This window comes from Eurosta solidaginis, chromosome 1, assembly GCF_040869045.1.
Source record: "Eurosta solidaginis isolate ZX-2024a chromosome 1, ASM4086904v1, whole genome shotgun sequence".
Taxonomy (NCBI): Eukaryota; Metazoa; Arthropoda; class Insecta; order Diptera; family Tephritidae; genus Eurosta; species Eurosta solidaginis.
In genome coordinates this window covers 5,608,117-5,634,435 of record NC_090319.1, presented here as the reverse complement: position 1 = coordinate 5,634,435, position 26,319 = coordinate 5,608,117, and the positions used below count along the sequence as shown (strand labels likewise).

The window sequence follows — 26,319 nt, the reverse complement described above, 5'->3', positions numbered from 1 at the left end:
ATCCCCACTTTTGTTTAATTTCTACATATCTAAGCTACCTTCACCACCGGAAGGAGTCACAATCGTTTCCTACGCCGATGACTGCACAATAATGGCCACAGGCCCAGAGATCGATGAGCTATGCAATAAAATAAACGGCTATTTCTCTGATCTCTCCAGCTTTTTCGCCTCGCGAAACCTGGCATTGTCACCGACTAAATCTTCCGCGACCTTATTTACAACATGTACGCCCCAAATGTCGACCATATTGAACATCCACGTCGATGGCACTACGCTACCGACTGTCCTACACTCCAAAATCTTGGGTGTGACGTTTGATCAGGATCTACATTTTGGTGCGCACGCAACCGCAATTGTTCCGAGAATTCAGAGCCGTAATAAAATCCTCAAATCCCTTGCTGGCAGTACCTGGGGAAAAGATAAAGAAACGCTCATGACCACATACAAAGCAATTAGCCAGCCGATTACGTGCTACGCGTCACCCATATGGTCGCCAAGCCTAAAAACTACCCACTGGAAGAAACTACAGGCCTGCCAAAATACTGCTCTCAGAATCGCCACGGGCTGTCTTCTTATGTCCCCAGAACACCATCTGCATAATGAGACGAGAATACTCTCCATCAGGGAGAGAAATGAGATGCTGACCAAACAGTTTCTGTTGAATACCCAGAAACCTGGGCATCCCAACAGACATCTGATTGACGAACCAGCACCGCCTAGGGGCCTAAGGAGTCATCTCCGTAAGCATTTTGAGGAAATACGGCACCTGAGAACCCAGCCGTATGAAGCGAAAAAACACAAGCAGGTCCTTGGTGAACTCCATAGACAGGCGTCGGACCTTTATGTCGGGAATTGCCCGGTGAATCCAGTACTTGAAGAAAAATATCCAGAACTCGCGGAAGAGGAACGCATACTCCCCAGGGAAACGCGTGTCACTCTTGCTCAACTTCGTTCTGGATACTGTAACAGGTTAAACTCTTACCTATCCAGAATCAACCCCAACATACAAAATGTATGCCCCGCTTGCAATGTGTCCCCACATGACACCAACCATCTCTTTAATTGTAATGTGGAACCAACGCCTCTAACACCCCTTTCCTTATGGTCCACCCCTGTTGAAACGGCAAGTTTCCTTGGACTCCCGTTAGAGGATATTGATGACAATTTGTGATCGGTCGCGGCTATTAGGTGGGGCGAGCATTGCTACAACAACTGCTCTCAGAATCGCCACGGGCTGTCTTCTTATGTCCCCAGAACACCATCTGCACAATGAGGCGAGAATACTCCCCATCAGGGAGAGAAATGAGATGCTGACCCAGAAACCTGGGCATCCCAACAGACATCTGATTGATGAACCAGCACCGCCTAGGGGCTTAAGGAGTCATCTCCGTAAGCATTTTGAGGAAATACGGCACCTGAGAACCCAGCCGTATGAAGTGAAAAAACACAAGCAGGTCCTTGGTGAACTCCATAAACAGGCGTCGGACCTTTATGCCGGGAATTGCCCGGTGAATCCAATGATTAACGAAAATTATCCAAAACTTGCGGAAGAGGAACGCATACTCCCCAAGGAAACGCGTGTCACTCTCGCTCAACTTCGTTCTGAATACTGTAACAGGTTAAACTCTTACCTATCCAGAATCAACCCCGACATACAAAATGTATGCCCCGCTTGCAACGTGTCCCCACATGACACCAACCATCTCTTCAATTGTAATGTGGAACCTACGCCTCTAACACCCCTTTCCTTATGGTCCACCCCTGTTGAAACGGCAAGTTTCCATCATGGTTCAACTATATACAGGTTGGCTCATCTGTAAAGCAACAAAATATGTCTGTTCAAATTGTCAAACTCTGTGTATTGGTGTTGGTGCGAATGGTATGGAATGGAAACATAAAACTTAGCAGTTTTTGTATGTGTAAGTAAAATGTTGCCAATGTGTTGGTTTCATTTTGAGTTTGCTATCTCCTTTTGACAATCCCTTCGACCATGCAATGACATAAATAAAATCAGCTGATGAGATGAGCCAACCTGTACATAATTGAACCATGGTTTCCATGGACTCCCGTTAGAGGATATTGATGACAATTTGTGATCGGTCGCGGCTGTTAGGTGGGGCGAGCATTGCTACAACAACAACAACATTACTCGTTAAATACATAATCGAAATAGCCAAGATCTCGCATTCCGGAGTTGTTGTAATTGTAATCGAATTTGAAAAAAAGTTATGACGTAGCGCTTTTGAAGTTTTTCAATTTATTACATTTCTCTCATATTTCGCTACCAGTGTTCGGAGTATTTAAAACTGTTACCTGAGCAAACGACTACGCCGGAGTAAACATAAAATTTTTGGAGTATATTTTTTCTTCCTTTATGAAAGCGGGCGAACAACTAACATCAAATTGATTTGGTGGCTTGGCAAACCTTTCGATTGTGTTTTTGCCATAAAATGTTTCTTAGCAAAAAAAGTTATCTGCTTTATCAGATGCACATGGAGTCGGCCTAAAACGTGTAGGATGACCAAGTAATGCTCCCACTAACACACCACATTCTATATCCCCGGATATTTATCGTGAAAAAATATTATTATTTTCGGTTACCATACATATTCCATGCTCTTTTAATGACAGAAGGTTTGAAGCCGCGGCAGATTCCTGTAGGAACGATAATGACGACCTGTTAACTGACGTACAGAGTGTGGGGGAAGACGAACCCGATACCCCGATCGCCGATGATGAAAAACACTCCCCGGCATCCAATATCATGTCCAAAAAATCACAAGGTGCCAAGTAATGACGGGATACCCGCCGGGCTGTTCAAACATGGAGGCGAAGATAAAAAAGCAAAAAAAAAAAAACGTGGATCTTGCAGTAAATTTGGACAGGACGAAGTACTTGCTGTCATCGTGACCTTTGTAGCTACGTCACTGTTGACGGATATAAATTCGAGACTGCGAAGGATTTCGTTCATTTGGGAAGCAGCATGAAAAGGAAAAACAATGTTGGCTTAGAAATCAAACGGAGAATTACTTGCCAACTAGTGTTTCTTTATGCAATTTAAAAGTAAAATCCTCCCTCGACGAACAAAATTCTCGCTCTATAAGTCACTCATAATACCTGTCCTGATGTATGGCTCGGAATCATGGAAGGTGTCGAGAGAAGATGAAATGGCTCTTGGAGTATTCGAGAGAATAGTTCTCCGGAAGGTTTATCCGTGATGTTGTTGTTGTTGTTGTGCACCATTAAGGTGCTAGCCCGACCATCTCGGGAACGATTTATGTGGCCACATTAAACCTTCAGGCCATTCCTCCCTCCCTACCTCCAAGTTCCATGAGGAGCTTGGGGTCGCCAGAGCCTCGTCTGTTAGTGAAACAGGATTCGCCGCGGATAGGTGAGGTTGACAATTGGGTTTGGAGAAGCTATATATCGCGCTGGCAACCTGAAAGGTTGCGCTACACAGCCCCTTGAATCTGGTATTTTAGTCGCCTCTTACGACAGGCATACCTACCGCGGGTATATTCTGATCCCCTAACCCGCTGGGGTTATCCGTGATGTCGACGGCGAGTGTCGAAGGAGGTATAATGATGAGTTATATGAGCCTTACGCAGACATGACGATAGTGCAGCGATTGAAAATCCAAAGGCTTCGCTAGCTAAGGCATGTTATGCGAATGAACGAATACGCTCCGGCAGCTTGTAAACAGAGGAAAGAGAAAACTTGCACTGAGTTGGGAGAGATAGTTGGAGGAAGATTTTACATCGGTTGGTCCCCCAATTGGCGACTGTTATCGCAAAACAGGGTTAGCTGACTTCACTGACTCAACGTACTTCAAGTAGTGCTGTATGTTAAATTTTGCCAGGATTTACAGATCACACCCGAACACATTTTTGGCTTACATTTTACTTCTTCTTTTCTCATTCCGTACGAAAAAAGTACAAAAATTGTGAGTAAAATGTGAACAAACATGTTTGAAGACATAAACATAGAATTCACGTCATTTCATCCAATCGTCACTTGTAAACTATCAGCTTTTCATACATATACAATAAAAACTTCAACCAAAAGATATTAAGAGTAATACTATTTAGTGTTCAACTCAACCCAAATAAACCTTTGAGATAAAAAATAAATGTAGTAGGAGGTAAGAACGGAGCAAAATACTCCGATTGGAATAAAGTCTGAACATTGCGTCAGTAATGAAACATGTTGTCAAAAGCGTGACGTCACGCCGAGAAAATTTATTTCACGGCTAACTATGATTTTTTGCTCTCATTTTTTAATGCGGGATCTGTTTATTGGTTCATGCGTTAAATCCATTCTTTATTATAATCATGATTCAATTACTAGAGGTTTGTTTTTCAATGATGACAGATCTTTGACACTCCCAAAATGAAAAATCTGGACGGGTTGCTTTTACGAAGTAAGGAAAACGGGGAATAATGCAATCCCCTTTAGTGAAAATTGTAGTAGAAAAGTATCTTTGATAGTATATTAGTAGTGATAATAAATTTGTAAATGCCAAAAGTTTTTGGGGAAATAATTCATTTTCGTCTAAATATTTCATGTTATGTTGGTTTGGTCCTTATTTCAGAAATTGTTTGAAGAATGCCGTACGTTAGAATTTTATTCAAAAATGCACTATCTCAAAATATGTTTCCAAAACTCCCTACATGATCATAAGTTCGATGCATTTTCTCATAAGAGGGAGTTAATGAAAAGCATTCTGAGATGAATCCTTCTTCAATCTAACTCTAATATAGGGCGGTTTTGTGACAAATCCTGAATTGGGAAAATTTTGCAAAATATTTTGAGATAGCATGATTTTTAACAGGCAGTCGACATTGGGTGATACGCTACTCATCAGCCGCAATGAACTGACAAAAACAAAAATAAAAGAAAATGGCTTATTGTCTTAGAACGTTATACCTACCTTGACTTTGACAGAAGAGTTAAGCTTTTGTTCGGTCCTGCTACACAGGGAGTATTCACTTTTTAATTCTGAAATTTCGGAAAGCTCTTTTCCGTTAAGTATTCATGTAAGCGTTCCGGTTAAACCGTTAATTTAGAATATTCGGAATACGTTCATTTGATACTACCTCCGAGTATACATAATATTCCAAATATAATCCGATTCTCCAAATTCTAAAATGGAGACGAATGTTCCGAACATACGGAATTAATAGAACAGAAGTTCGACTTTTAATACGCGCCCAAAAATATCGAGAGAAGTGTCAAAAGACGCGTATTGACCTCGATAACAATAATTCGAAGGCGGATCTAAATTTTAGCTCGTTCAAAAGATATTGACGAAAAACCGAAAAATGACCCCGAGTTGCGTTTGCGGCCTTCAGCCGAGCTTATAAAAAATTACCCTGGCCGGTCCACCAATGGGGTGGGATCAAAATTAAATGCGTGCAAAATTCCTTTGTACACAAAATCTTTTTCAGTGCACAAAAACATCACAACAGCCACATGAAAATTGCCAACTTCAACTGCAGATATCTCCGGACAGAGATACAATTTTTCTCTTCCGCCTTAGTATGATTGTTGTCGAGATCACCTCGATAATTTTGGACGCGTATTAGCACTATACTCCTGTTCTAGACTTTTACCTGCATAAGTTAACATGCCCAATGAGTACATTTCGTTATGGCATCTCCATTATTTACTAATAACATTTTTACGTGAATCGAATTAATAGTCGAGGTTTTGACGTTTAACGATGAATTTAGAATTAGTTTAGGTTTCGTATGTTCATAGGTTTACGAAAGTGCACGATTCCTTGGTGTCCGTACTTTTCATAAAACCTATGTTCAGCCACACTAATAGATCATGGCATAGTTAATAAATTCATCATAAAATTAAAATAAATGTTCTAAGGAATTATGCAGTTAAGTACTTATCGGGTATTTGTAAAGTGATTGCTTCCTATTTCTACTACTAATATTTTTTCAAAAAATCGCAAAGAAACAACACAGTTAACGGATGTCAATTCCATTTGGGAGCAAAATGGCTGCAATTGTTAGAGTTGTGCTTTTTCGTTCATTTCAGAGATTCGAATCTTTTTTTCTTTTTCTGATGAACGAACAAGTTGGTTTTTTTTGTTCATCTGTTCTTTTTTTTTTTCAAGCAATTTTGATCACTGCTGCTCGCACCAAGGAAAAAAGCCAGCAAGTATAGATGAGGGTGTGTATGCAGTGATGCTTTGTGTAGGTGTATTTAAATGTGTTATGAATAAATCAGTTAATATATATATTATAATTAACTTCACAAAAAGTTACAAATTTCGGAAGATCCAGAAAATTAAAAGAGTACAGACACAATTTGTAAATAAGAACTTTTCAAGTTTAATAAATGTAATCATTAGTTTTTTACAAAACATATTTTTCATAAATAGTCCATACATATATTGTTGTAGCAGTGCCACACACAAAGTTAACCACACATATCTTTAGTGGAAGTGGCATCATCGACATTCGTGCTCACTGTGAATTTCTGCGTATGTATGAATTTACAATGTTCGTGGACGAGAAGAGAGAAAGAATAACATTAGATAAAACGAACTAAAAGAACAAATAGAACCGAAATCGAAGATCTAGTTCACTTGTTCAGTTGAGAGGCCCGGTCAATTGAACAAGTTCAGAACGAAACGACCCAACTCTAGCAATTGTCAAAAAATGTGTCCGTCGAGCAAACCTCTGTGATTGAATCATGATTATAATTTTTAAAAAAAGTTTGACAGTTGCGTAGTTATTACTTGTGTGAAAATGGTTTTCAGTCACTGATCGCATGGCGGAACGATACAAGGTGGCAGCATGGCGACATACCTACAAACATAAATAAAAATTTCATGTACTTTATTTTTGTAAATTCAATGGACAAATGTCAAAATCGTACTGCGCCGGGAGTTGATGTATCAAATGAAATAAAAAAAGTTCATAATCAGCTGTCCCATGCTGCCACCTTGTATCGTTCCGCCATGACTGATCGTAAAAGCCTTCCGCGATTTACAACCAGATTGACTGAATTCTTGTATGTGTGCGTGTCGGGTATTTGACGCTTGCCCCGCGACTATCAAATAAAAAGCCTTCAATCAACATTTACATTGAGAAACCGTAGCGTTCGGACGTGAATATGTCGTCATCGGATGATGACTTTTTTTTACTTGCAACTACAGCAGTTTTATTAAGTAATAAAAAAATTAATAAAAATTTTATTAAATAATAAAAGCTTAACATTCCATAAAGCTGGTAAATATTGATAATTTTCAATAAATTTTAATATGAATTGCTTTTCTTCCGCGCACTTGTTCATTTTGAATGTCGACACAAACTAAATACAACACTGCGTTTTGTCAATCACACCCCGCGACTATCAAATAAGCTAGCGTCAAATGAAAAAATCAAAAATTTTTGATTTTCATCAACGTGTAGCCGACAACAAATACGTGTGTCACGAAGCCACCCAACTGCACTAACACACACAAAATTCAGTCAATCTGGTTGTAAATCGCGGAAGGCTTTAACACGTAATACGGGCCCTGCTTTAAGCTGGAGTCATTGGTGCCGTATGTCGTATCGCTGTATCCGTATCCCTAACGTAATCAGCTGTTTATCGTTACGACGGTAAACCATAACCCAATTGGTTGGCTACGATACGGTTACGACTTTAGCGGCACCAATAATCGATTGCATTGATTCTCATAAGGTTGGCCGAATCAGCTGTTAAAAGGTTACCGATACGGTTACCGATAAAGCACCAATGTCTCCAGCTTTACAATGTGTAATCGAACACTATTGCCGGAGACCGAGATATGCGTTGGGATTGGCACTTGCCACATATAACAACGCACACAAGAAAACAAAACAGCCACAAAGAGATGCTATAGAAACGTGCATTGTACAGGTCTACAAGTAGGATATGTAGCAGCACGCACATACACAGCCACGCTCACCTGATAAAATGCTTGTTCTTGTTCGTTTTTTTTGTGGATGCTATTTGGCACTGTTGTACTCCTTAGGACCAAACAAAGTTTAGTAGCTGCTATCGAAAACTGCTTAAAATTTTTTTTTCTTATATTACAAAGAAATATACTTATTTACTTTCAAACGAGCACTTAATTACATCTCTCTTTAATAACCATATATTTTGGACAATTTTAATTAACAAATTGTGATACTTTTTTACGGGGACGATTGCTAAAACACGACCAAAACCGTCGGGGGAGGTATTAATAGACGCGTTTTTGCCTCGCTTCCAATAATTCGAATACTTTTTCTCTTCGGACTATTGACAACAGGACAAAACGCGTCTATTCATTTTCCTTTCCGCTTTTTTGGACGGGTTATTGCAGTCGACCTCGGTTTCAAACTGTTTTTCGCGGAGAACTTTTGAACGGGTAGAAAAACTTAACTCCCGTGTTTGTATTCTTAATACTGAAATAACTACGCGTCCTGAGATACCCCAATTGAAGACTTTTTTATAATTTTCTGAAGGACCCACATGGGTGCACTTAAAATTTCCTACTAAATTCGTTAAAAGAAATTTACCATCACAGCAACCCATATCTGATATTCCGATCCCTTTTTTGCTTCCCTGTGTCGCTTTCGACGAAGCAACCCCGGTAATTTTGACACTTCGTTCAGTGTCAAAACTCATGTTCCACGTAGGTTCCACTGGGTTCCACGCTAGTTTGACACTGACCGAAGTGTCAAACTGCCGTGTGTTAGAAAGGGAAAGAAATTGTTTCCCTCTCATACATATCATACTTGTAAACCTGTACAATGGAAACGTGGTTAATTGTAGAAAAGCTTTGATTTGATGTCGCATCTGGACGGGCGGAAGAAATGCTTTTAGAAGACACTCGGAACGGCAAAAACCAGGAAAAAGTACCTGGAAAGGGTAAAAGAATTTAGATGTACATTATGATTATTATTTTAAACAAATTACTTTCGTTTTGTGTGGATAATATTCGAATTTCTTTAATTTTGTTAAATAAACAAAATTATTTTTGTGAAAATTGTGACCAATATGAATGAAAGAAAAGTCAACACCACACAGGGTTGGGAAAAAAAGTGATGGCGTTGCATACTTTTCCAGGAAAATTAATTTGTATGGTTATTTTCTACAATCTTTCTTTTGAATGAAAAAGTAGTTTAGCAAAGAGTCAAATTGAGTTTGAGAGTGGGAGTTCAAGATGGCGGATTAGAAAGAGAAGCTGCCAACGTCAGTCCCTTGTAATTGCATCATGGTTTTTGTAATTATTTTTGATTCAATCACAAGAGGTTTGCTCGACATAAAAATTTTTTGACAGTTGCAGCCATTTTGCTCCCAAATCGAATTGACATGCGTTAACTGTGCTGTTTCTTTGCGATTTTTCGAAAAATATTAGTAGTAGAAATAGGAAGCAATCACTTTACAAATACCCGATAAGTACTGAACAGCATAATTCCTTAGAACATTTTTTATTTTTCTTTTATTTTATTAAGAATTTATTAACTATGAAATTATCTATTAGTGTGGCTGAACAGAGGTTTTATGAAAAGAACGGACTTCAAAGAATTGTGCTCTTTCGTAAACCTATGAACACACCAAACCTAAACCAATTCAAAATTCATCGTTCAGCGTCAAAAACTCGACTAGTAAATCGATTCACGTGAAATGTGGTTAGTAAATAATGGAGATGCCATAACGAAATGTACTCATTGAGCATGTTAACTTATTCATTCCGTATGTGCGGAACATTGGTCTCCATTAAACATTTGGGGAATCGGTTTATATATGGAATATTATGTATATACTTATTTGATATATTCGAACATCTTGAGGTAGTATCAAACAAACGTGATCCCTTTATTCTAAATTAACGGTTTATACGAAACGGAATACTTCCATGAATACTTAGAAATTCCAGAATAAAAAGGTGAATACTCCCTGTGTAGCAGGACCGCACAAAACTCTTCTGTCAAAATCACGTCCGGAATATAAAGTTCTAAGACAATAAGCCATTTTTTTGACAATTCATTGCGACTGCTGAGTAGAGTATCACAGCATCTCAGCTGCCTGTTCAAAATCGTCCTATCTCAAAATATTTTTCAAAAATGTCCCATTTCAGGATTTGTCACAAAAACGCATACATAATATTCCATATATAAACCGATTCCCCAAATTCTTAAATGAGACGAATATTCCGAACATACGGAATGAATATGGCATATAATAATTCCTTACGTAAGTTTTACTTTATATTTAAGGCTATAAGCCTTACACACAACGGTATCTTTCAAATATATATTGTACCTGTTGACATAAGTACAGAAAAACAAGGAGTTATTCCATTCGTGTGGATGCGAATTGCCGCAGGACCCGTCCGTCGTTTTACGCAGCATATATGTATGTATCATTGCATAGCTCTTTTGTTTACATGTGGACTTAGAAACCCAGTTAAATGTTTCTGAAGTCAAAAATTCAATTTCGTTCGGAAGTGGTTTCGAAGCAGATAAAACAGTCATAGAATCGAGTGGCAAACACACGAAACAAAAATGATATTAGGTTGATAGTGCATTAATGAATTTTTTAAATCTAGCCCAAAATCATTCAATGTTCTTAAAATTGAATCGGCATAAAACTGTTGAGATAAAACTATTTATCTAGATTTTGAATAAAGCTAAAAAGATCTAAAAATTTTCTAAAAAAAAGCTTAAAGTTAAATTGCAACTTTTGAAGCTAAACGGAGGAAAAAAGCTAAAGTGGCAAGACTGTTCTCCTGTTTCTTCTGTAGCTTATTTAACGAATTTATAAGATTGTAACATGAAAATATTTTTGCTGAAGCGTTGTTCATTTCCTGCTCCACAAAACATTGCCTCTTTATTTGCGTTAAATTTTATTTTCCAATCTCTACTCTACCTCCATACATTTACACAGGACCCAAATGCGTACTTCCAAATGAGTAATTTGAAAGCGTTTACATTGGGATCATTCGCATGTCGATTAATCTTCCCTGCATGACTCGAGTGCGAGGACACCAATCCATAGCAAGAAAATGCACGTACGTTATTAATTAAACAATATTACGATAAAAAATTAAAAAATATCACAAATACAAAGCAGTGTCTGTAGATCTGTAAGTTGTGATTTAAAAAACTAGTGGAAACTGCTATTTATAACTGTGGTACTGCACTAACGTCATGATTCGTAGATTAAACATTCACGTTCTTGCCGGGTTTCGTTTAGTAAAAAAATGTCAAAACCGTGTTTGGTTCGGTTGTGTGGATAGCATTTGCAGGCCGAATGCGATGAAATGCGCTCAAATGTGTCGCATTTGGATTTTTTCGCCCAAAATGACGCATTTGGTGCTGTGTAAATGTGATATTAAACTGTCTTCCGAATCCGCATCAGTCCCATCTATTGATTATCTAGAAGGTTTAATGTGGCAAAGGGCCATCATCCAGAGTTGTGCATTATAAATTAATAATAATTTGGCGAATTTTAGCATCACTAAGCTTTTAGTAAATAAAGGCACAACAATAAGAACATTAAAGCAAGCTACACTTGTGTATATGAAGACATCAATCATCATTTATAGAATGCGACGTGGAGATAACTCACTCACACACATGTAGTCATCAGCCGAAGTTGTTACCCACACATACACACGCATATAGCTCAATTACCAAGCGGGAGATACCACAGTTCTAGAAGGCGAAACGTTTAGACCCTAGTAGAAATATGCGGTCGAGGCAACAAAGAGCATAAAAGCAGCGCAAGCTGAGGAATGATTAATCAGTTTTGATTTAAGCACGCTATTGGTTTTGAACATATATGTAATACTCCTATATTGCTACAAAAGGCTAGGTACATTCCCAGACACCAGAGTGCCGATATATTGCTGTTTAAACGCTTTTGTTTTTGTATTCAATAATCGAATGTACCTAAATTTAAATTTTTTCTTGTCGCACTCATAGTACAGGTTTACAAGTATGATATGTATGAGAAGGAAACAATTCCTTTCTCTTTCTAACTCACTGCAGTTTGACACTTCGGTCAGTGTCAAACTATTGTGGAACTCAGTGGAACCTGCGTGGAACATGCGTTTGACACTGAGCGAAATGTCAAAATTACCGGGGTTGCTGTCGTGGAAAGCGACACAGGGAAACAAAAAACGGAGCGGAATATCAGATATGGGTTGCTGTGATGGTAAATTTTTTTGAACGAATTTAGTATGAAAATGTAGTGCGCCTATATGGGTACTACAGAAAATTATACAAAAGTCTTGAATTGGTGTATCTGAGGACGCGTAGTTATTCCAGCATTAAGAATACAAACACGGGAGCTAAGTTTTTCTACCCGTTCAAAAGTTCCCGCGAAATACAGTTTGAAACCGAGGTCGACTGCAATAACCCGTCCAAAAATGTGGAAAAAGAAATGAAAAGACGCGTTTTGTCCTGTTAGCAATAGTCCAAAGAGAAAAAGTATTCGAATTATTGGAAGCGAGGCAAAAACGCGTCTATTAATACCTCCCCCGACGGTTTTGGTCGTGCTCAACTGCGTTGTTAAAAATTTTAGATGATATACGGTTGTCCTTTGATAAAAATGAGCTAACATTGCTTTGCCTCTTAGACTTCTCGAAAGCTTTTGACTCCGTTAATCACTTTTTACTATGCACCAAACTAAGAAAATATTTTCGATTTGGTGAAAGTGCAGTAAAAGTTATGACTAGCTATCTGACCGGCAGATATCAGCGAGTGGACACGGGCTACGATTTATCTCAGCCAAAACCATTGACCATGGGAGTTCCACAGGGCTCTATCCTTGGACCTCTATTATTCAGCTTGTTTATTAACGACATTTTTCTACAGTGCAGCCACGTTAGCTTGCAGGCTTATGCTGACGATATGCAAATGTACTTGGCTGATAATTTTTGTAGGACCAATGACTTATGCTCTAAATTAAATGCTGACTGACTGAGTATTTCTCGTTGGGCTAGTAAAAATGGTCTTTGCCTCAACACTAATAAATCTTATGTTTTCTATCTCTAGAAAGAAGGTCGTAATTGGTAAACTCCCAGCCATATATATTGATAAGAATTTGATAAAAATAGTTAACAAAGTAAAAAATCTTGGCTTTATGGTAAATTCTAGCCTTACATTCACAGATCATATTAATTTTATTTATTTATTTATTTTCGTCATAGTTTACAAATAAATTTATAAACTATTTTGGTTAGGGTACCTGGTTACTGAGACCATATGGTTCCCTGCAATTAAACATATTGGTATGTAAGCTAAGTGTATATTGTCTTGTCTTAACTTAAAGGGTATTTATTTTTCGTTGCTGTGTTAAGTAGTGTGGTAGACGTTGTGGGTTTTCAAGGCGTTGTTGACAGTGTTTATCGTTTCCGTTTTACTGCAATCTAGTGCAACATCCATGGGGGTTGATACTTTCGTCAACGGACAAATTTGCATCATGTGTTCGGGAGTCAATGCAGTGGAGCATGTCGAACATTGAATCGGGCCATTATCATTGTAATGATGAGATATGCTGAACAGCGTGGTTCCAACTCTCATTCTTGCAATCTTTATACATTCATCCCTGGTAAAGTTTATATTGTAGTTTGGCCGCTTTGTGCCCGGGTTGTGTGTTAGAAGAAATAAATTTGAACTTTTCCATTTTTCTTGTTCTTCAACATCTTGACAACTATAACAATGGTTTCTTATAATACTGCTATAGCAAGGTACTTCCACAGTTAATGGTAACCGGAGCGCTGCTTTTGCTATGTGATCAGCTTCTTCATTTCCTTTGATTCCTATGTGGCCTGGAACCCAAAGGATTTTTATTAATTGATCCTCTCTAGGTCTTTGGATTTACGGTCCATTATATGCAGTAGAGCCAATGTATTTGACCACACTTTGGCTGTCGGAACATATCAACGTATTTGCTTTTCTTTCAGCAGCGTATATAATTGCCTGTTCAACAGCTGCAAGTTCTGCATCGAAAAATCCTGCATGTAGCGGTAATAGACTTTGCTTCAGAGTTTTAAAGGAGTCAACTGAAGTTTGTTCTACTAAAGCATAGGTTGAGGTGTCGCACTGCCTAGAGCCGTCAGTGAACAAGATAAGTTCTGGGTTGAATTCATTTTTTATTTTTGCGTAGAAGGTTTTAAAGATGTTAGCATTTGTGTTTTCTTTTTTGAATTCGCTGAGTGTCATATCCGTATGGAATTTTATTTTAGGTGATTTCAGGTTGTGCTGGTATGGGTGTTTTTTTGATGTTAAGGTAGCGTATAATATTTTCCAGAGCGCTAGCGTTTCTGCCGCCTACTTTTCTTCTATTGGCTGATTGTAGCTCCCACATATGCTCGTGTAATGGGTGATCTGGCAGTGTCAAAGCTTTCGCTGCGAGACCAGCTGACCTTCTTTGTAGTTGCCAATCGATATCGTGGTACCGCGCTTCTAGTCTGAGGGCGGCTATTGGGGTGGCCATGAGCAACCCTGCAGCCGTTCGAAAGCATCTATTCATACATGCATTGATTTTGTTTTTATTCTTTTCGGATGTCCACCCATAAACCGTGAGTCCGTGTTGAATTATTCCTTCACATATAGCTCGACTGATTGATATGGCAGTGTCTATGTGTGGTCCTTTGTTCCTCGTACAGAATATCTTTAGTAGTTATTAACCTTGATTAGTTTTTCGCAAATTTTGTTGATATGCTCATTCCATAGTGCATTTCTGGAGAAAGTGATGCCAAGGATTGATATATGGGGTTTCAACCGAACATCATGGTTGCCTATTTTCAATGAGGATATATCACAGTTGTATTTTTTGCATACATGCATAGCTTCTGCCTTATTAATTGGTACTGCTGCACCAGTTGCTTCTGCCCACCTTTGTACTTTGGTGTTTACTTCACCGAGGCTGTTATTTATTTGTTCTGCTGAGCCTGAAGATACAACAAAGATGTTGTCAGCGTATACACCAATAAAGTCCACCCCATTTATGTTTCTAATATTTTTAATAAGCGTATTGCAATATGCTGCAAATAATATAACTGACAGTGGAGATCCTTGGGGGAGGCCATTGTCTAGATTGAGAAGCTTCGATAAAAAACCATCTACTCGAGCTGTAATTCTACGATGCGACATAAAGGAATGTATAGTTTTCAGCACTAGTGCCGGAACACCCCAGGAAGAAAGTTCTTTTATTACAACAAATGAAATAACTCTATCAAAGGCCTTTTCTATGTCTTCTGAAAATATAACATTGTGTTTATTTGCTTTAAGATTGTCTTTTATTTTTGCTTCTAATGCGTGACACAATGTATGTACTCCACGCTGTGGGAGGAAGGCATGTTGCTCTGGGAGAAAGTGCGATTTGTAGTGTTCTCTAATTTTCCTCGCAAGAATTTTGTCAAATACTTTAGCTAGGACCGATATTAGCGAAATGGGTCTGTATCCTTCCACCAGATTTGCGTTTTTATTTGGTTTGGGAATTGGAGCAAGAACTGCTACCTTCCAGTAGTGCGGATAAGTTCCAGTTTCGAGTATTCCCGTGTATAACTTGCATATTCTCTTCTTCAGCGAGATGTCCGAATGTTGTATCATGGAGTATGTTATTTTATCAATTCCCGGTGTTGTGCCTTTTGAATTTTTTATTGCTACATTAAGGTCATCGATTGTTATATTGGAAAAATATTTATGAAGACTGAGTGCTTCCCCGGATGGGGAGTCAATTTTATAGTTTTGTTTAGCCAGTATAACTTGTGTAGCAAACGAATTGTCGGAGCCTATTAAACTCGCATGTTTCTGCAAATTTATCTGCTATCTGTTGGGGATGAGTAAGGCACTCGTTTTCTGAAAAAATATTTGGAAAACTTATATATTGTGGCGATTTGACTTTTTTAATTTTGTTCCATATTGTCCTTGTATCCATAGTAGGGTTAAGTGAGTTGATAAAGTTTGCCATGTATCCCTCTTGGCTTGTTTACATGCACGCTTTACCTGTGCGCAGAGTTGTTTGTATTTTATTATATTAGCAAGATTTCGTTTCACTTTATAGACCTTCCACGCGGAGTTCTTTAATCCAATTAATTTGGCTATCTCGACATTAAACCATACGGGGGATTTGCGTGGCTTTGTATTCTTTTTTACTGGCATGGACTCATTTGCAGCCTTCCTGATAATTTTCTTTATGTTGGCTGCCTCTTGGTTAATGTTGGCCGTTACTTTAAATTCTCCACTTACTTTTACGGTTTTTTTTGAAAAAATCTCCCAATTTGCTTTAGCATCTACAAAACCCGGTTTAAATTTTTTTAAACCGGGTGTGATGTTGTTGGAAATCAAAATTGGGAAGTGGTCATTTCCTTCTGGATAGCAGTTCCAGGTTAGGATACCTGCCAGTTCTGCACTAGCCATAGTTACATCTACAGCCGTCAGAGTGTTTTTTGTGTTGAGCAGCGTTGGCGAACCATCATTTAAGAAGACTAAGTTTCTACAGTTTGCGAATTCTTCCCATATTTTCCCGGTACGGTTCGTGGTTTGTGATCCCCATAGTGTGTTGTGTGAGTTTAAATCACCAAGCAGTAGATGATGCCCACAGCTGTATAGTGGAATGCTGTCAAGCAGTTGTGAAGTAAGATATACATCTACTTCTTTATATATATTAGTTATGTGGAGATCCGTCAATCCATGTACGGTAAGTGATTGATGAAGGAGGTTATTCCTAGATACCACATGATTTGATACGTTTAAAGTACTTTTTATTAAGAAGGTAATGCCAGATTTGGCGTATTGAAAATCTTTATTATGATGAAACGTTCTATAATTAGGTAAATGTAGTAGATGCAGATTCTTTTGCACTATGTGTGTTTCTTGTAATATAATGATATCGGGATTATGTTTTTTAACTAGTAATTCAAGGGCATATTTATTATTGATATATCCTTGAATGTTCCATTGGAGGATTGAAAAGTTAAGTCCGATATCCATATTTTTAAACGTTTAAATTGTTTTATTTATTCAAAGTCAGAGATGTCGCTGTCAAATTGTTTTGTTTGGACGAAGTAGTTATTGCTTTCTATTAGGCCTTGTGTTAAATTAGTTATAGGTGATTGGTATATTTGCGGTTGGGTGTAGTCGCTAGAGTTGTTGTGAGTTTTGTTATTAATTGAGTGTATTGGAGTTGAGTGGTAATTATTATTGTTTGTTGTTGTGCAAGGTGACATTTCTATGTCTCCACTTTCTGCGTTTGTATTATTAGCTAGTGCGTTTGTTGTTGTATTTTGTTTAGCTTTTTCTGTTATCTTTGTAATCAATGTATCAATATTGGAGTTTGAACTTGTCTTTTGAATGTTATTTTGAGGTGATTTTGTACTGATTTGTGTTTGGTTTGTGTTTTCTTGGGTTTGAATGTTATTTGAAGGTTGTGGAGCTGGTGCGGTGACCTGTTTGGTATTTTCTTTTAGCGGTCGTTCGATGTTATTATTTTTTGTAATTTGTGCATACGAAGCCTTGTTTGTATGCTTGCTTCTGGGTTCTATTTGGAAAGCAGTGGGGTTACTGTTGTACAATTTCCAAGCTTCTCTTACAGTACACCGACGTTCAATTTTAATTTTGTTGATGGATTTATGCTTGAGGAAGCTAGGACAGGAGGGGTCTTCAGAGGTATGTGTGTCAATATTGCAATTTACACAGAAGATTCTCGAGCAAGTATCATGAGGTGGAGGTGTCGCACATTGCTTGCACAGCTGATTACCTTTGCAATTATTTTTTGTATGCCCCAACTTCAAGCAATTTCTGCATTTCATAGGGTTAGGAATGTATTCTTGAACTGCGACTTTTTCCCAGCCCAAGCTAATTTTTTCTGGTCTCCGGATTAGATTAAATGTTAGAATTACTGCTCCTGTTGGTGCTGGTGTATCGTTAGTTACCTTCATGACTTTCCTAACTTCGATTACTTTTTGGTCTGCTAAGCCTTCCAATAGCTCTTGTTCAGTAAGGTGGATAATGTTTTTCGAAAATATTCTACCCTGCGTTGAATTGAGGTTTTTGTGAAAGGATATTTTAACTGGTACAACATCAATATAGGTTGCTTTGATGAATTTTTCTGCTGCGTTAAGGTTATTTGCCTTTATCAGCAGGTCACCAGATTTAAGCTCTGTTACTTCAGAGTATTCGGAACTTATGTGTTTAAGCCCTTTTTCTATTTGGAAAACATTATAGGATGCTAATGGTCGGGTTTCAGTGTTGTTTTGGGCGATGGCGGTGGCTATGATGTATCGTGGTATATGGTTATCATTTTGTGCTATTGGCGGTAGAGGTACAAAATCCCCTTCCCTTGGTCTTTTAGATTTGGTTGTAGGAAGAGATATATTCTCGTCCGGATCTAGGTGCTTAACCTATTTCTATGAGGGGGGTTAGCCCCTTTCATTTTGTTTGATTTCAGCTACCAAATATGTAGTTTTTAACACAACCACTTAGAAATAATATATACACTAACGGTCGCGTATAAGAATAGTACAATACAAGCTTATTTAACACACACTAGTGTCTATAGACTTAGTTGCGCTGCGAGAAAAACACGTCTGCGTAAGGCGGCTGCCCGAATAAGACTGATATTAATTTTATGGTAGGGAGGGTATACGGTACTCTACGCAATTTAAGGCAATCGTCAATGTTTACACCAGCCGTTATACGTAAAAAACTGGCCATTCAGCTACTGTTGCGATAATCACTTATTCAGAGTTAATATACAATAAACTAGACTCTTGTTCTGCCCATAAAATTGATATAACCTTCAATCATATAACACGCTATGTATACGGTCTAAGTAAGTTTGATCATATTTCTGCTTGGAAGTCATTGCATCTGGGCTTTGATATCCATAATTACTTGAAGGCTAGGAGTTGTATTTTTCTTGTAAAACTAATTGCCACTACTTATACGAAAAACTTATGTTTCCTAGATCTAACCGCTTAAATAATCTTATTGTTCCAAATTTCAACTTTGTTCCATCAACTCGACTGTTGTTGGAACTCTATTCCAGCTACTGTAAGAAACTGTATAAACGAAAGAAATTATAGACAAATTATTTACAATTTTTTTTCATCATAATCGACCTGATTTGGCCACCTATTGTAATATTGTAGTATTTATATATCTTTTTCTTTATTTTAATCATGTGGTTTATTTACCTATATTTGCTGATATAATCATGTTATGTGCTTCTTCTTCTTTGAAGGCTGTTAATATTAAGATTTAAATTCTATTGTTCCTGTTTACTTAAATGTTTATAAAATTTTCATGTAATAATGTTTTGTGATATAAAAGACCGGAAGATGGTCTTATTGAACTAATAATTCCCAAATAAATGAAATGAAATGAAAATCCCCGGTAATAAAGTATTACAATTTGTTAATTAAAATTGTCCAAAATATATGGATTTTAAAGAGAAATATAATTAAGTTCTCGTTTGAAAGTAAATAAGGATATTTCTTTGTAATATAACAATACAAATTTTACGCAGTTTTCGATAGCAGCTACTACACTTTTTTTTTGGTCCTAAGAAGTACAACAGTGCCAAATAGCATCCACAAAAAAACGAACAAGAACAAGCATTTTATCAGGTGAGCGTGGCTGTGTATGTGCGTGCTGCTACATATCCTACTTGTAGACCTTTACAATGGTCGCACTTATGCTGCTACAATCACAAAAATTTTATAAACTGTCTTGTTTTGATTTCGAATTCAAACACATTGGGAGCATTTTCTGTTAGCAATAAAGGAGTATTACATACATATATGAAAGAAAACAAGTGTTTATTTATTATTCGAATAACGAAGATTTATTCGTCACTCAAATAAAATTTCTTTAAATAATAAAAAATATCTATATTCGTAAATAACCGACAAAAAATATTATTTTACGAAGCTGGAATATACATATGTACAATTGAAATTACAAGTTATTTGGTTGTTATGAATTAGTAACAAATGACCATAACCTGTTGGCAATGAGTTCGTCCATAAATTTTGCTATACACGACTATTTTGGGAGTGTTTTGTTAGATAATTTATCATTTATTCATTATTCGAATAAATTTTGCCCAACTCTGCCATCAACATCGAAAACTCTCCCCACCGTCGGAGAGTGTCTTAATCGCTACAACAACAACAACCACATTGATCACAATCACAAATTGTGGTAGCGGTTCTCGTACCAAATTAAATTAATTTCTCTTAAACTTTCCATCAGCCTCTTGTAGACCTTTTTAATCCGCTTATATTAGCTTCATTTGTATGTATGCTTGTTTGTAACTCTCTAGGCTAAGCGCGCAAAGGAGGGTTAGACCCATCTAGCGGCAATTATTGAAGTGGTTAAATAACTCGCTACAAAACGAGTTGAATCCCATTTATCAATGCGGTGTAGGCTCCTTGTGCAACTGTGATTTTTGGAAAGAGAATTAATTAATTAATTAAATACAGTCGGAAAAATAAACACGAACACCACGAAAATATATAGAAGACATTTTATGCACATCACGCCCACAAAAGAAAAAAAAAACAGCGACTAGCTCATAGAATACATCGAGCAAATGGATATGAGTAACGAATGACGTCTCTTATTATAATTTATCCTCTTTGACTAAAACGGCACCTTATTTGCTTTGCACACAGAGAATATTAACTTTGATTGGATAACGGTTGGTTGTACAGGTGTAAAGGAATCGTGATAGATATAGACTTCCATATATCAAAATCATCAGTATCAAAAAATAATTTAATTGAGCCATGTCCGTCCGTCCGTCCGTTAACACGATAACTTCAGTAAATATTGAGATATCTTCACCAAATTTGGTACGCTAGCTTATCTAGACCCAGAATAGATTGGTATTGAAAATGAGTGAAATCGGATGATAACCACGCCCACTTTTTATATATATATAATTTTGGAAAACAGAAAACCTCACAATTTAGTTAATAATACACCTGAATGTTCAAATTTGACGTGTGGACTGATATTGATACTCTTGATAAAAATTTGAAAAAAAAATTTAAAATTTCAAATCAATTTTACAAATATTATTAATCAAAAATCGTTAAACCTGTCGTAACAAAATTCGGCACAGAGGTTGCTTTTACTAAAAGGAATGTTTTGAAGAAAAATTAACGAAATCAGTTAAGGACCACGCCCACTTTCTTTATATAAAAGATTTTTAAATGGGTCGTGCACGAATAAAATAAGCTATATCTTTGCAAAAAAGAGCTTTATATAATGGTATTTCATTTCCCAAGTGAATTTATAACAATAAATAGGAAAAACTTCAAATTTAAAAAAAAAATGGGCGTGGCACCGCCCCTTTATGACTAAGCAATTTTCTATGTTTCGGGAGCCATAACTCGAAGTAAAGTTAACGGATCATAATAAAATTGGGTACACAAATTCTGCCTATAGCAGGAAATATTTCTAGAAAAAATGGACGAGGTCGGTTAAAGGCCACGGCAACTTAGATATAAAAGCAGTTTAAAAGGGTCGTAGACTAGAATAATAACCTATAATTTAGCAGAAAATAGTTTTGAATCAATGATATTTCACTTATCAAGTTTTATTGTAAGAGGAAATGGGAAGACATTTTTTTTTAAACGGGCGGTGCCACGTGTTATGTAGAAAAGTAATTTATCTGAAATGAAATGCACAATTGAAGCTCACGCTGAGAATATAATGTTCGGTTACACCCAAACTTAGACACCTTTACTTGTTTTAAACTATATTTATATTATTTACACCGTCTTTTTGTCTTCACTTGTTGCAAGAAAAAAGCGGATGATATAATTGCAATAGATTACTTCTTCGGCTTGTTGTAGATAAAAAACTTAGTGTTTGAAATATATATTTTTTTATTATATATATTTTTATTGCAGATGGAGCGCTCCCCAGTGCTTGGTTGGTTATTTCATATACGTGTCGCAAGTCTCTTAGTGGTTTTAGGCGCATTAGACTACGTTTTACTTATGCACGCTTATAATTCGACGCTTGTTCGTGGACCCACAGTGCAACTGGTATTTGGCTTTGAATATGCTATATTGTTAACGGTAGTCGCAAGCACTGCAATTAAATACGTCTTACATGCTGCCGAAATGCGCACTGACATACCATGGGAGAATAAAGCGGTATTCTTACTATACACTGAGCTAGTGATTGGGTTAATCAAAGTTATTTTATATGTATTATTTGTTGTAATAATGGCAAAAATATATGCATTACCAATGTTTGTATTCCGCCCGATGTTCTTCACAATAAGAAACTTCAAGAAGGCACTAAGCGATGTTATCATGTCCCGACGTGCTATACGCAACATGAATACTCTGTATCCAGATGCTACACCTGAAGAATTGCGTCTATCGGATAATATATGTATCATTTGCAGGTATATTGTTTACAACTTCTTCGTTTTTTATTCGTTTATATCTTCAGATCTATTATAATGTAATGATGGGGCATATGTATAGAGAACTATGTAGTCAATGTTTTTTTTTTTCTCAAAGCAATCAATTGAAATTTCAATATAATTTTTAGTGCTTACTATTATATATAGTTGTAACTACGTTTATGTGTACAACAACAACAACCCGCTGTGTAATTACATATGTATACATATTTGCATATCGCACACTAACTACAAAAGAGTAGATCTTACGATTTCTTCTCGAACACAAGCGAGATTTTCGAGAACCGAGAAGTCGAGAACTCGACTTCTCGCGAGATTCTCGTGTATCGAAGTCCTCGTAAATCTCGCGAGCTTCTCGACACTCTTACTTAATCGCTGTATGGACAGTATTTATACACTTGTATTTTTTGTATTATATTAGACATTTGTCGGATCCGGTAGGATCGGACCACTATAACATATATATCCCATACAACTGATCGTTCAGATAAGACGATTTTGGTCATTCCTGCAGCAATTTAGAAAGTATAAACGTGAAATTCGGTGATATATATTCTAATATATCATAGAAGATATCCTGAAAAAATCACTTTGATCGGAGCTATATATAGTATATATCCCATACAGCCGTTCAGATAGAAAGATTTTTGGCGATTTCTCCCTTAATTTCCAATATAAAAACGTTAAACTTGGTGGTATTTATTCTAATATATCATGGAAGATTTCGTGATAAAATCATTTTGATCGGAGCTATATATAATATATATCCCATACAACCGATCGTTCAGATAGAAATATTTTTAGCCATTTCTCCCTTAATTTCCAATATAAAAACGTTAAACTTAGTGATGTTTATTCTAATATATCATAGAAGATTTCCTGTAAAAATCATTTGGATCGTAGCTATATATAATATATATCCCATAAAACCGATCGTTCAGATAAAGGGGTTTTTTGACATTTTTTTTATATTTATCTTAAAATAGTTTAGGTATGTACATCTGTTCACTATATATTTCTTATCTTATACAGCGCATTATTTGGAGATTACGAATGGGATAAGATTATTGTTCAGCCCCATTCATGAAAGGTATGAAGTCTTCGGCACAGCCGAAGACAGTCCCGTCCTTACTTGTTTTTTACTTGTGACTTTTTTATTAATTATATTGCTTCAATGACATTTAACTCAAAACATATTTATTATACATATAATTTTGCTCGCAATATTTTATTTTTCAACGAGAAAACAAGAACACGGCTTCTCGCGAGATTCTCGAATCTCGAATTACTCGTAAGGCTCGTTAGATTCTCGAATTTCGAATTACTCGTAAGGCTCGTTAGATTCTCGAATTACTCGTAATACTCGCGATCTTCTCGACTTTCAATTCAGTGGCTGCATTGGCAATATTCTATACATTTCGGGGCTGTTTACTTTTGGTTTTGCGGACATTTTGTCTTGTGCTCCAGAAGAAATTGTAAGCTCTATATAAAACAGCAATGAATCGATTAATTTGAATGTCGAGAAGTTCGCAGCCTTACGAGTAATTCGAGTTTCGAGAATCTCTCGAGCCTTACGAGTAATTCGAGAATCTCGCGAGAAGGCGAGACTCGCGAGAAATCTCTTCTCGAACATGTTCGAGAAATCGTAAGCTCTACAAAAGAGTCATAACTTAAAATTTTTCAAAATCGGTTTTTTTTTCCATAAACTAATTCACAGTACACATCTCTAACTGCCCCTTAAATTTCGTTGTCATTATTTTCTTCTTTAACTGGAAAATTACCGTTATGCCAGTTTTGGTGTTGATTGCATCGTTTGCGCTGTAACAACTAATGGGTATTATTTTTAGTTGTGTCAATGTGCTTAAGAACAAGTGAGCAATTTTTTTTATACATAAAGCGTATTATTTTAAGTTCTGACTATCTTGTTGCAAAAAACTTTTAACTTTATTGTGTATTAATTAAAATTGTGTCTTTTTATACGTAAAGAGTAAGTAAATTTGCTTGTATTATTGTGAAATGTTCCTTTTTTGATGAAATAACTGTCATATATAATTGTCATAAATAGTCATAATGCAAAATTGCAATATATTTTGTCCGTAAACAAATAATTACAACAAAATTTCGTCAATTCATTTTATAATGAAGGCCTCCTTCTTTGTAAAACTGGATTTCAGTATAAACCGTTTTTCTTCTCCTGAACATTTACATTTTTCGAGTTGTGACTCTTTTGTAGTTAGTGTGGGATATGTATAATTTGAAGAGCTTACTTATTTGTTATTTGTTATTATTTTTACAAAAATATGTTCATATGTATAATTATTCACTTCCTTTTCAGGGAAGACATGGTGAATCATGCAAAAAAATTACCTTGTGGCCATATTTTTCACACCACATGTTTGCGATCATGGTTTCAACGTCAGCAAACGTGCCCAACATGTCGACTGAATATATTACGAGCCCCTAATGCTAATTCTACAGCAATCCCAAGACAAGACGATGCCGCAGTAGGAGGAGCAGCAGGACATGCGCCACCTGGGGCTGCTTCTGCACCAAATGCTACAACAACAACAAATCAAGCAGGTGGTATTGCTACACAACGTGCAGACGGTGCAACGGCACCTAATGTTGCAAGTCTTCCTAGCTTCTTTGAAAACATTGGTAATAATGCTACTAACCCATTACAAGGCACCATGCCCCCTTTTCCAACAACAACATCCTTACCAAACTTTCAAGCGATGCCGATGCCGCCACCATTTATGTTACCGCCTCCATTTCCTTTTATTTCTCCATTCGCTGTACCACCACCTCCAATGCCACCAGATCTAAGTACTTTGAGTGATGAAGAATTGAAATCATTGGAAGGTAATGAACGTCGACACGTTGAGGAGCGTATTAAGGTATGCTATTACATACTACATATCTGGGGTAATTCGTTAAAGCAACCTATCTTGAGTTCAGATAATTTTGACAAATTACGCGATATCAAAAATCATCTCTTTCTGGCTATAGAGTGGCCTAGAATAAACAATATTGGGAGACCGCGATAATAATCCAAAATATCAACTTTATCTTTCATCGAGTTAGGTTATTTAACAGATAACCACAGATAGTATATAAATACATGTCTGGTCTAAAAATATAACACCAATTAATACTTTAGCTTTTGCGCAACATTCAATTAATGCTAAATGCTGCAGGAATTTTGATGAATAATTACCAAATAATTACTGCACGGTTACAGACAATGGGTGGTGCCACCACCGCACCAAATACTGAAAACACTGTACCGAGAAGTACAACAAATACAGATACTATTAATATGGGCGATGGTCCAAGTACATCAGCTTCAGCAGCTGCTGCTCTCGCTGCAAAGCAGGCAACAAGCGCAGGTTCGCAAAACCATGATGATGTAGCAATTGAGGACATTGGCGGGGAAGAGTATGACTACAGTAAGATTAAAAGTAAAAGTGCAGCTTCTTTGTCTACTGCGTCACCAATATTACATCCGCCAAACATAAATATAAGTTCAAATGATAAAGACAATTTCATCACATCTGAGCAACCAGAAAATGCTGAGCTAAGTGAACTGAGAAAGCGCCGTTTGAAATTTCTTGAAGAGCTCAACAAATCAGCGGCGTCAACAGCAACAAACTTAACCAATACTTCAAATGTTTAGAAAATGAGCTTTATTTTTTCCGTTTTGTTTAATTATGATTCTTCATCTAATGGAAAATTATTGGGTGAAAAAAGTAATTCCTTAAAATAATATCTAAATATGTAAACTTGTGTGAAAGGGATGAAGCAGTCATGTACTCTATTTAATATCATAATAAATAAAAATTAATATACAATTAAAAATATATTTTCTAAACATTTTAA

The 26,319-nt window shown here is 36.8% G+C and overlaps 1 protein-coding gene across 4 annotated transcripts in view; it reads left to right on the top strand.

The window, feature by feature from the left end:
• The window catches only part of sip3 (septin interacting protein 3), a 35,567-nt gene extending 9,248 nt beyond the window's left edge, over positions 1 to 26,319 (top strand). For 3 of the 4 annotated variants that reach the window (XM_067778188.1, XM_067778195.1, XM_067778203.1), the window contains exons 5-7: positions 21,914 to 22,419; positions 24,776 to 25,337; positions 25,601 to 26,319. In XM_067778188.1, the coding sequence (XP_067634289.1) occupies positions 21,914 to 22,419; positions 24,776 to 25,337; positions 25,601 to 26,116 (1,584 nt within the window). In that variant the 3' untranslated portion in view covers positions 26,117 to 26,319. Of the gene's footprint in view, positions 1 to 6,185; positions 6,210 to 21,913; positions 22,420 to 24,775; positions 25,338 to 25,600 lie in introns of those variants that run through there. The other variant, XM_067778210.1, reaches the window with a different exon arrangement.